General features: G+C 56.1%; 1 protein-coding gene across 1 annotated transcript; it reads right to left on the minus strand.

The window, feature by feature from the left end:
• Positions 1 to 2,181: 2,181 nt before the first annotated feature.
• LOC116952966 (trophoblast glycoprotein-like) lies at positions 2,182 to 7,482 on the minus strand. Its single transcript, XM_076074572.1, has one exon. It carries the CDS (start codon positions 5,841 to 5,843, stop codon positions 4,614 to 4,616), a length of 1,230 nt encoding a protein of 409 aa, XP_075930687.1. The 5' UTR covers positions 5,844 to 7,482; the 3' UTR covers positions 2,182 to 4,613.
• Between the last annotated feature and the right edge of the window lie 4,669 nt (positions 7,483 to 12,151).

The raw sequence follows: 12,151 nt of genomic DNA on the forward strand, positions 1-12,151 counted from the left end.
TGAGTGGTGAGTAGTGAGTGAGTGATGAGTGGTGAGTAGTGAGTGGTGAGTAGTGAGTGGTGAGTAGTGAGTGGTGAGTGTTGAGTGGTGAGTAGTGAGTGAGTGATGAGTGGTGAGTAGTGAGTGGTGAGTAGTGAGTGGTGAGTGAGTGATGAGTGAGTGATGAGTGAGTGGTGAGTGATGAGTGAGTGGTGAGTAGTGAGTGGTGAGTAGTGAGTGGTGAGTAGTGAGTGGTGAGTAGTGAGTGGTGAGTGAGTGATGAGTGAGTAGTGAGTGGTGAGTGAGTGATGAGTGAGTGATGAGTGATGAGTGAGTAGTGAGTGGTGAGTGAAGAGTGAGTGATGGGTGAGTGATGAGTGAGTGATGAGTGAGTGGTGAGTGAGTGGTGAGTAGTGAGTGAGTAGTGAGTGAGTGATGAGTGAGTAGTGAGTGGTGAGTGATGAGTAGTGAGTGGTGAGTGATGAGTAGTGAGTGGTGAGTGATGAGTGAGTGATGAGTGAGTGATGAGTGAGTGATGAGTAGTGAGTGATGAGTGAGTGATGAGTGAGTGATGAGTGAGTAGTGAGTGATGAGTGAGTGATGAGTGAGTGATGAGTGAGTAGTGAGTTGTGAGTGAGTGATGAGTGAGTGATGAGTGAGTGATGAGTAGTGAGTGATGAGTGAGTGATGAGTGAGTGATGAGTGAGTAGTGAGTGGTGAGTGATGAGTGAGTGATGAGTGAGTGAGTAGTGAGTGGTGAGTGTCGATGTGGCGGCGCTCGGGAACGCGGACGGACGGACTGGTGATTGGCCGACTCGTGCTGCTCCTCCACCTGCTGTTGTTCCTGCTGCTGTTGCTCCTCCTGTTGCTGGTGTTCCTGCTGCTGTTGTTCCTGCTGCTGTTGCTCCTCCTGCTGCTGGTGTTCCTCCTGCTGCTGCTGCTGTCTTTCTGGTCACCTCGTGCGGGTCGCCAGCTCGAGTCTCGGCAGCGTCACCAACTTCTCGTCGGAGGTGACCGCGTTTGGCACAATGTCGATCGCGGTATTTAAAACTGCCCAGGGCTACAACGCGTCGCGTGCGTTTGACATTGTGCCCCACGGCCCATCTCCCGACACCAGACGCGCGTATTGAAGCTCTCGCGCTCCCCTCGCCTGCGCTTCAGCCACCCGTCACGGCTGAGCAACTCAATTCGCGTCGCGGGGACCGCGTGGCTCCGGTGAGTCGGCGATAACGGGCGGGGGGCGGGGGGGTGCGCCAAACTTATCGTCACTATTTCTGTCACCCACGCGCGGTCCACAGAGCGCCGTCTGGGCCAGCAGCGTCACGGCCCGCGTGCTCTGACAGCCACTTAGAAGCTGTCCCCGGCGCAGGATTGGAGCGAGGGGACTCACGCTGTTGTCACCCCCTGGGCGCCGAGGGCGAGATAACCCTCAGGGGCACCCTGGTCTAACACAACACGCGCATCGCCATCGCTATTTTCCTTATGCCACATCTCTCACATTTGGCACAGCACATCCACTCCCCTCGTCCGGCTTTAGTCTTCCCCCTGGACGCCGACCTCTGGGTGCCGCTCGACTGCCGCCTCGGTCTCCTGCCTTCCTCCTCCACCCTACACACGCGTCCCACCCACCACTACCACCAAGTTACCTACCCTATCCTCCTCCTGCACCCTACACACGAGTCCCACCCATCACTACCACCAAGTTACCTACCCTATCCTCCTCCTGCACCCTACACACGAGTCCCACCCATCACTACCACCAAGTTACCTACCCTATCCTCCTGCACCCTACACACGAGTCCCACCCATCACTACCTCCAAGTTACCTACCCTATCCTCCTGCACCCTACACACGAGTCCCACCCATCACTACCACCAAGTTACCTACCCGATCCTCCTCCTGCACCCTACACACGAGTCCCACCCATCACTACCTCCAAGTTACCTACCCGATCCTCCTCCTGCACCCTACACACGAGTCCCACCCATCACTACCTCCAAGTTACCTACCCGATCCTCCTCCCTACACACGCGTCCCGTGGATGTTTTATAACTTCCATCATTATTCTGCTTGTTTACACAGGAACGCCTCAATGAGTCTCGAGGCTCTTTTTTAAACGTTCACCATCGGGGGTGATATTGCTGCGTGTGCAATGCCAACTGAGTAATTTACAGCTAATATTTCAGCATTGGGACGTTAGGTCAATACCAATTACATTGCATTTATTTTTGCTCTGGGAGGAAACCGGAGAACCCGGAAAAAACAACCCATGCAGGGACAGAGAGAGAGAGAGAGATAACGTACAGAGAGAGATAACCTACAGAGAGAGATAACGTACAGAGAGAGATAACGTACACAGAGAGATAACGTTCAGAGAGAGATAACGTTCAGAGAGAGATAACGTACAGAGAGAGATAACGTACACAGAGAGAGATAACGTACAGAGAGAGATAACGTACACAGAGAGAGATAACTTACAGAGAGATAACATACAGAGAGAGATAACGTACAGAGAGAGAGAGATAACGTACACAGAGAGAGAGATAACGTACAGAGAGAGAGAGGGAACCTACAGAGAGAGAACCTACAGAGAGAGAGAGAACGTACAGAGAGATAACGTACACAGAGAGAGATAACGTACAGAGAGAGAGAGTACAGAGAGAGAACAGAGAGAGAGAACGTACAGAGAGAGAGAGAGAGAACGGACAGACTCCACATTTAAAGGGCACCCGCGGCAGGAATCGAACCCAGGCCCTTTTCACTGTGCGAGGAGCGAGCATTGCCACTGCACTGCCAGCCTGCTCGCCCTATAACATACGGAACAAAGAGAGAGAGAGACGTGATATGGAAGCGCTCTGCGTTGCGTGAGACTCTGCCCTCACTGGGGCAGCGCGAGTTCAAAGGGGACCGACGTCGCACCGCAGGGCTGCCCCGGCCAGCTCCAGCCTCTGATGCATCTGCCAGGCTCTTGTTCCTAAACGTGTTGTTCCTAAACGTGTTGTTCCTAAACGTGTTGTTCCTAAACGTGTTGTTCCTAAACGTGTTGTTCCTAAACGTGTTGTTCCTAAACGTGTTGTTCCTAAACGTGTTGTTCCTAAACGTGTTGTTCCTAAACGTGTTGTTCCTAAACGTGTTGTTCCTAAACGTGTTGTTCCTAAACGTGTTGTTCCTAAACGTGTTGTTCCTAAACGTGTTGTTCCTAAACGTGTTGTTCCTAAACGTGTTGTTCCTAAACGTGTTGTTCCTAAACGTGTTGTTCCTAAACGTGTTGTTCCTAAACGTGTTCTTCCTAAACGTGTTGTTCCTAAACGTGTTGTTCCTAAACGTGTTCTTCCTAAACGTGTTCTTCCTAAACGTGTTCTTCCTAAACGTGTTGTTCCTAAACGTGTTGTTCCTAAACGTGTTCTCCCTAAACGTGTTCTTCCTAAACGTGTTCTTCCTAAACGTGTTCTTCCTAAACGTGTTCTTCCTAAACGTGTTCTTCCTAAACGTGTTCTTCCTAAACGTGTTGTTCCTAAACGTGTTGTTCCTAAACGTGTTCTTCCTAAACGTGTTCTTCCTAAACGTGTTCTTCCTAAACGTGTTCTTCCTAAACGTGTTCTTCCTAAACGTGTTCTTCCTAAACGTGTTCTTCCTAAACGTGTTCTTCCTAAACGTGCTGTTCCTAAACGTGTTGTTCCTAAACGTGTTGTTCCTAAACGTGTTGTTCCTAAACGTGTTGTTCCTAAACGTGTTCCTAAACGTGTTGCTAAACGTGTTGCTAAACGTGTTGCTAAACGTGTTGCTAAACGTGCTCCTAAACGTGTTGTTCCTAAACGTGTTGTTCCTAAACGTGTTCCTAAACGTGTTGCTAAACGCGCGTGCGCATTAACTCTAAATTGGCCCTTTTAGTGGATCGAGCAGATGGTCGCATCACGACGATGATGACGATAGCCACCAGACGCGAACCTGCCGACACAAGAGAGCTGATCGCGTACACGCAGAGACCCTAACCCTCCAGACCCTAACCCTCCAGACCTCGAGACCCTTCCTCCAGACCCTAACCCTCCAGACCCTTGCTCGACAAACAAAAACTACTAGCGGGGGGCGGAGGGGGGCGATTGCTCTCACCGGTCGTGACGATTTAACATTTTCCGGTAACCGTCTCCAAAATTGAACGCCGCGTGCCCACGTTGCCGCAGACGAATGACTCGGTCGATAAAGTGCAGCCGTTACCCAGCCGCGACAACGTTGGGATACGTGACAACGCGTTGCACTCGGCGCAGTGCGATTCGCTTGTTGGGACATTCAACGCGCGACTACGACGGGTTTTCTCCCGGCTGTGCTGCATTTTACTCTTTGCTCGGTTACTTTGAGATGCAAATTTGCCGCAACGCCGCTCTGTAAAGTAAACGTCCCTGTTATTATTATTTAGCATTTGAATAAATAAAACCCGCGTGGACGCTTCTCTGCACTCACGTCCTTGATTTGCCGTGCATGTTGCTTATCGCGCGTGCACCGCGAAGGCTTTGGCGAGACACCCGTCTCAGTGGGGGGCCTCACCTTGCCACTTGGTCGTTACACAAAAAACACCGCCACGTGATGAACGGCGCGATTGCACGCTCGAGTGAAAACGAGTCGAGAGGCGTTGGTGTCAAAGCTCGAGAGGCGGAACCACGTTGGCTATGCGCGGGTTCGCGTCCAGCTCGTATCTATAATTGTACTCCTCTATCTGGTCGCGGCACGCGTCTCGGATGTGCGTCAGCCACTTCTTGATGCCCCTGCGGTTGAGGTAGAGCACGAACAGGAAGATGACTCCGATGAGCGCCACCACGATGCCGAGCAGCACGTAGGAGGCGACGGGCTCCCTCGCGCAGCCCCGCAGAATCTGTAGCGAGAGCTGCGCCGTGGTGTTGAAGACCGCGGTCGGCCCCGGGGAGGCGCCGCCGCCGCCGCCTCCTCCTGCAAACGGCGAGCCCGGCGAGACGGTGCACACGAGGCTGTTCGCGTCCCTCGCCTTGTTCCGGCCCCGGTTCCCGTCGGTGAGCCACAGCACCGTCTCCGCCAAGCGGCAGTCGCACACGAACGCGTTGCCCGCCAGCCACACCTCGCGGAGCCGCGGCAGGGCGCTCATCTCCTCCAGCGTGGCGTTGCCGAGACGCTGCAGGGCGTTTCGGCGCAGGTCCAGCACCTCCAGGGCGCGCAGGGCGGACAGAGTCCCGGGCGCCAGCTCGCGTATCCCGTTGCCGCTCAGTCGCAGCACGGCGAGGTTGCCGAGGCGCGCCCTGGAGACGGCGGCGAGGAGCGCCGAGGCGGCGGAGGCGGAGCCGCCGTGGAGCGCGCGGCTCAGCTCCAGGGTCCGGAGCTCGCCGAGGTCCGCGAAGGCCTCCGGGGAGATGTTCCGCAGCCCGTTGTCGCTCAGGTCCAGGGATTCGAGCGACAGCGGCGGCGCCGGGAAGGAGGCGCGGTCGAGAGTTTCGATGCCGCTGCGACTGAGGTTGAGGATGCGCAGGTTGGGCAGGCGGGTGCCGTTCCAGTCGAGGGTCCGCGCGGAGCCGCCCGTGATGGCGAGGACGCTCACGTTGCCGATAGAGTCGCGCGGCAGGGAGAGAGGAGGCTTCTCGCATCGTACGGGCAGCCGCCCGCCCGAGTCGCACACGCAGGTCCTGGGGCAGCCCAGAGACGCGACCGGAGGCGGCGGCAGCAGCAGCAGCAGCAGCAGGGGGGAGAGGGCGCGAAGTATGAGAGGGGAGAGGGCAGGCGCGGTTGCCATGGCGCGCGACGAGTTACGCGGCACGCGCCGCGGGTCGCCACCACCCGATGCTTCTACACTCCTGACTTGGCCGCTCAAGCAGCGCCTGCAGCGGCCTATTTCAATGTCCATAATAATGAGCGGCTATCTATGTGCGCGTGTAGCGTGTCGTGTGTGCGGTGTGTGTGGTGAGTGAGGTGTGTGTGGTGAGTGAGTGAGGGGTGTGAGTGAGTGAGTGAGGGGTGTGTGTGTAGTGAGTGAGGGGTGTGTGTGTGGTGAGTGAGTGAGGTGTGTGGTGAGTGAGTGAGGGGTGTGTGTGGTGAGTGAGTGAGGTGTGTGAGGTGTGTGTGGTGAGTGAGTGAGTGTGGTGAGTGAGTGAGGGGTGTGTGTGTATGGTGAGTGAGTGAGTGAGGTGTGTGTAGTGAGTGAGGTGTGTGTAGTGAGTGAGGTGTTTGTGGTGAGTGAGTGAGGTGTGGTGAGTGAGTGAGGGGTGTGTGTATGGTGAGTGAGTGAGGTGTGTGTGTGTGTATACGGGCACGGGACGCGTGTATTTACAGCGCACTGCGCCTCGGCTTTAAGTGCCGTGCACGCACGGGACTGGAGCGAGCGCCAGCAGCACTCGAGGGGTGCCGAGCCGCTCAAAATGATGCTGAGCAGAGGCTGGCGGCCGCTGTCCTTGGTGCTGAAGCGGCCGCTGTCCGTGACTGTGGAGCGGCAGCTTTGCGTGGTTCCGAGGTGAGCGCTGGGCGCCTCTCTGCACTATCGCCGCCTCTCTGCACTATCGCCGCCTCTCTGCACTATCGCCGCCTCTCTGCACTATCGCCGCCTCTCTGCACTATCGCCGCCTCTCTGCACTATCGCCGCCTCTCTGCACTATCGCCGCCTCTCTGCACTATCGCCGCCTCTCTGCACTATCGCCGCCTCTCTGCACTATCGCCGCACCGCCTCCACAGCAGACGGCCGACACGTGGCACGAGCCACAAGGCAGCGGCGCGGAGTCTTCAACCGACCACGAGGGTGGAGGCGCCGGGCGGCAGCGCTCGCTCGGTCCGACGGAGCAGCGAGCTCCGAGGCATTTCTTGGGTCGCGCTGAGAAGGGGGAACCACCCAATGAGGCGCGGCGGTCCAGCGCGCTTGCTTATGAACGCTCATGGGAGAGGAATGTTCCACTGCGTGGACGGACGGGGGGGGGGGGGGGCGGGTGTGAACAAAAGCGCTGTGTTCACTTGGTGTTGCGATGCTTATGCATTAGAGGCAGCTCCAGTGCACGGGGCTTGGCTCACATGCGCCGTGCGTGTGCTCCTGGAACCAAATAGCATCCGCACTCATCTCATATTTAGAAAACTGGATAAGTGGCGGAAATGGCACATTGATATGCCAAGGGCGAGTCTAACTCGTCAGGAAAACAATCGCCGATTTTCCATTGTTCCATTGTGTGTCACCTACATTATCGGCCTCTTTAGGATTCATGATGGATGACTGAGTCCGCTCCTCGCCCCTAACGGCAACACCTGGCGGGCGGAATCGCAAGAGCAAAGGTTGCGTTGAGGCTGATAATAGCCCCGTTAATACGGGAGATGTGAACATCCGAGCGAGTCCCTGGAGGAGACAGCAGTGACCCCTGCCAGAACACACGAGGCAGCTGGCACCACCCCCACACACCACGAGAGAGATAAAGAGCCCCCGTATAGCTCTTGACATACTACTGGGGCAAGTGCTGTACGTGAGTATGCACCCATGAAGACCGGGATGGTACACGAGAGGGTGGGTGGTCAGCACCCCGCCCGACCGCTTTTGTTTCTCTCGTGGCGATGTTTACACTCCGCACCAGGTACTCATTTAAGGCTGAGTCGACCTTGGGGAGGCCCAGGACCGGTTTACATAATCGTACACACACCCAACCCAACACACCCTACACGATCCCTCACCCTGACCCCCACCTCTACCCCCCACCCCTACCCCCCACCCCTACCCCCCACCCCTACCCCCCACCCCTACCCCCCACACCTACCCCCCACCCCTACCACCCACACCTACCCCCCACCCCTACCCCCCACCCCTACCCCCCACCCCTACCCCCCACCCTTACCCCAACCCCTACGCCCACCCCTACCACCCACCCCTACCGCTACGCCCACCCCTACCCCCCACCCTTATCCCCACCCCTACGCCCACCCCTACCCCCATCCCTACGCCCACCCTTACCCCCACCCCTACCCCCACCCTTACGTCCACCCCTACCCCCCACCCTTACCCCTACCCCCACCCTTACCCCTACCCCCACCCTTTCCCCCACCCCTACCCCCCACCCTTACCCCTACCCCCACCCTTACCCCTACCCCCACCCTTTCCCCCACCCTTACCCCCCACCCTTACCCCTACCCCCACCCTTACCCCCACCCCCACCCCCACCCTGGGGACGAGGCCTCGTTACCATGCGGATGAATGCGCACGGCCCCCATGGCGCCTCGGAGGCTTGGACAACGGTGAAGGGGGCGCGAGCCGCCACGGGTGAAGCCGTCCAGCAGCTCACGCCACAGCGGCCCCCGGGACGCCACCCACGGCCGCTGTGGGCGTCGAGGGGGCGTCGAGGGGGCGCGATTAGCGGCCGCGTCGCACCACGTGGCCGGCACGTGGCGGACGGCGCGATCCTCCACCTCCCACGTGGCCGGCGACGCGAGGCGAAGCGGCGAGTCGCGCGCTCGCCGCTTGTGGCAGAGGTCACTTGGGGGGGGGCGGTTCGAATCGGGCGGGCCGCCCCGATTATTATTACTGCGGTTGCGATCATGGGCGTTATAATTTAGGTCATCCGCTTCGCGGGGAGACGTTTAAGGATCCCCGTGGCGTCATTCGCAAGAGTAGAACGTCGTATGCCGGCCTCAGAGGTCCAGATTATGCCACATTCGAAGATTTACACCGCAAATGACCCAATTGGAGTCACGCAAACAACAGCAGCAGCAATCATTGCCCCCCTACGAGCAGCAGATGTGTAACCCCAGGTCACTCTAGATGAGTAACCCCAGGTCACTCTAGATGTGTAACCCCAGTTCACTGTAGATGAGTAACCCCAGTTCACTGTAGATGAGTAACCCCAGGTCACTCTAGACGTGTAACCCCAGGTCACTCTAGATGTGTAACCCCAGTTCACTGTAGATGAGTAACCCCAGGTCACTCTAGATGTGTAACCCCAGGTCACTCTAGATGTGTAACCCCAGTTCACTGTAGATGAGTAACCCCAGTTCACTGTAGATGAGTAACCCCAGGTCACTCTAGACGTGTAACCCCAGGTTACTCTAGATGAGTAACCCCAGTTCACTCTAGATGAGTAACCCCAGGTCACTCTAGATGTGTATCCCCAGGTCACTCTAGATGTGTAACCCCAGGTCACTCTAGATGAGTAACCCCAGGTCACTCTAGATGTGTAACCCCAGGTCACTCTAGATGTGTAACCCCAGGTCACTCTAGATGTGTAACCCCAGGTCACTCTAGATGTGTAACCCCAGGTCACTCTAGATGAGTAACCCCAGGTCACTCTAGATGTGTAACCCCAGGTCACTCTAGATGTGTATCCCCAGGTCACTCTAGATGTGTAACCCCAGGTCACTCTAGATGTGTAACCCCAGGTCACTCTAGATGAGTAACCCCAGGTCACTCTAGATGTGTAACCCCAGGTCACTCTAGATGTGTAACCCCAGGTCACTCTAGATGTGTAACCCCAGGTCACTCTAGATGAGTAACCCCAGGTCACTCTAGATGTGTTACCCCAGGTCACTCTAGATGAGTAACCCCAGGTCACTGTAGATGAGTAACCCCAGGTCACTCTAGATGAGTAACCCCAGGTCACTGTAGATGAGTAACCCCAGGTCACTGTAGATGAGTAACCCCAGTTCACTCTAGATGTGTAACCCCAGGTCACTCTAGATGTGTAACCCCAGGTCACTCTAGATGAGTAACCCCAGGCCACTCTAGATGAGTAACCCCAGGTCACTCTAGATGTGTAACCCCAGGTCACTCTAGATGAGTAACCCCAGGTCACTCTCGATGTGTAACCCCAGGTCACTCTAGATGTGTAACCCCAGGTCACTCTAGATGAGTAACCCCAGGTCACTCTAGATGAGTAACCCCAGGTCACTCTAGATGAGTAACCCCAGGTCACTCTAGATGTGTAACCCCAGGTCACTCTAGATGAGTAACCCCAGGTCACTCTAGATGTGTAACCCCAGGTCACTCTAGATGAGTAACCCCAGGTCACTCTAGACGTGTAACCCCAGGTCACTGTAGATGAGTAACCCCAGGTTACTCTAGATGTGTAACCCCAGGTCACTCTAGATGAGTAACCCCAGGTCACTCTAGATGAGTAACCCCAGTTCACTCTAGATGTGTAACCCCAGGTCACTCTAGATGTGTAACCCCAGGTCACTCTAGATGTGTAACCCCGAGGTCACTCTAGATGAATAACCCCAGGTCACTCTAGATGAGTAACCCCAGGTCACTCTAGATGTGTAACCCCAGGTCACTCTAGATGTGTAACCCCAGGTCACTCTAGATGTGTAACCCCAGGTCACTCTAGATGAGTAACCCCAGGTCACTCTAGATGAGTAACCCCAGGTCACTCTAGATGTGTAACCCCAGGTCACTCTAGATGAGTAACCCCAGGTCACTCTAGATGAATAACCCCAGGTTACTCTAGATGTGTAACCCCAGGTCACTCTAGATGAATAACCCCAGGCCACTCTAGATGAGTAACCCCAGGTCACTCTAGATGGACTCATTCCCGGTTTTCTTGAGTTCTTATCGGACTACAAAAAAATCAGCTTCAAACTATCCCAGCGCAGGCCACAATATATGTTGGCACCACGGTGGCTAGGAGATGATAACCACCTCGCCTGGTATACACGAGGTTGTGGGTTTGATTCAGACCCTGACGCCTGCTGCTGTGAATTTGGAGTTTGCGTGTCTCTCTCTCTCTTCCCCCGTGGATTTTTCTCTGGGTCCTCCGGTTTGTCCCTCCACATTTAGAATCAACATCACGAGTTCCGAGTATTTGGCTGCGATAAATTTCCACGTGATGGTCAGTCACTTCGTTGTGGCATAATGTTGCCAGGTCGCTTCTGAAAAATAGCTCCTAGCTCAGCGAGCCTTACCTGATAAAATAAAAGTTGAGTATCTCTACAAGATGAGAGAGCGGTGGCGCAGTGGTTAGCGTATTGTGCGATGATCACACCGGAGTGGCATCTAAAGCGGTCATGGGGAGTTCCCCCACCGTTTCACCCAACACGCGTCGACCAGCGTGGTGAAGTATGGTCGAACAACCCGGGTTGGCAAATCGATGCGAGGACAAACGCTCGGGTCCGTGTGTGCCTGTGTGTCTGTGTCTGTGTGCGTGTGCCTGTGTGTGTGTGTGCGTGTGTGCCTATGTCTGTGTGCGTGTGTGCCTATGTCTGTGTGCGTGTGCCTGTGTGTCTGTGTGCGTGTGTGCCTATGTCTGTGTGCGTGTGCCTGTGTGTCTGTGTGCGTGTGTGCCTATGTCTGTGTGCGTGTGCCTGTATGTCTGTGTGTCTGTGCGTGTGTGTCTGTGTACGCGTGTGCCTGTGTGCGTGTGTCTGTGTGCGTGTGTCTGTGCCTGTGTGCGTGTGTGCCTGTGTGCGTGTGTGCCTGTGTGCGTGTGCCTGTGTGTCTGTGTGCGTGCGTGCCTATGTCTGTGTGCGTGTGCCTGTATGTCTGTGTGTCTGTGCGTGTGTCTGTGTCTGTGTACGCGTGTGCCTGTGTGCGTGTGTCTGTGTGCGTGTGTGTCTGTGTGCCTGTGTGCGCGTGTGTCTGTGTGCGTGTGTGTCTGTGTGCCTGTGTGCGTGTGTCTGTGTACGCGTGTGCCTGTGTGCGTGTGTCTGTGTGACCCCCCTAATGGAACATCTTCGCCGGTTGGAAACATTTAGGCTGGCCTGCCTACGATCCATCCTGGGTTTAACCAGACTGGATTGTGTGAGGAGCTCACAAATCCTTGAAAGATCTGGGCAGGGTCCCATCGGTGAGCTCCTCCGGCAGGCAAGGCTGCGATGGCTGGGTCATGTAGCCCGCATGCCCAGCCACCGCATGCCGAAGCAGCTTTTGTTTGGCCGGATTGAGGGGGCTAAGCGGGCGCGGCACGGGCTAGAGAAGAGATGGAGTGATGTGGTACAGGAGGACGTGGAGCTGAGTGGACTTGCCGATGACTGGTACCAGCGGTTTCAAGATCGGCCTCTGTGGAGGAGGCTCGTGAAGGATGCTACTGGGCAGTTGGAGGCAGTCGCCCTCCAACACCAACGGAGGGCGGAGGAGCGACGCTCACAACAGCGAGCGGAGCGCCGGGTGGCTAAAGCACAGCAGGTTGGCACAGTAGGGGGCACAGGTGGTGCATCAGCCAGTCATCTCAGTCAGTCGACCCGTGGCACCTGGGTCTGCCC

This window comes from Petromyzon marinus, chromosome 49 (genome assembly GCF_048934315.1).
Source record: "Petromyzon marinus isolate PM22_M1 ecotype Great Lakes invasive population chromosome 49, UKy_Petmar_22M1.pri1.0, whole genome shotgun sequence".
Classification (NCBI taxonomy): Eukaryota; Metazoa; Chordata; class Hyperoartia; order Petromyzontiformes; family Petromyzontidae; genus Petromyzon; species Petromyzon marinus.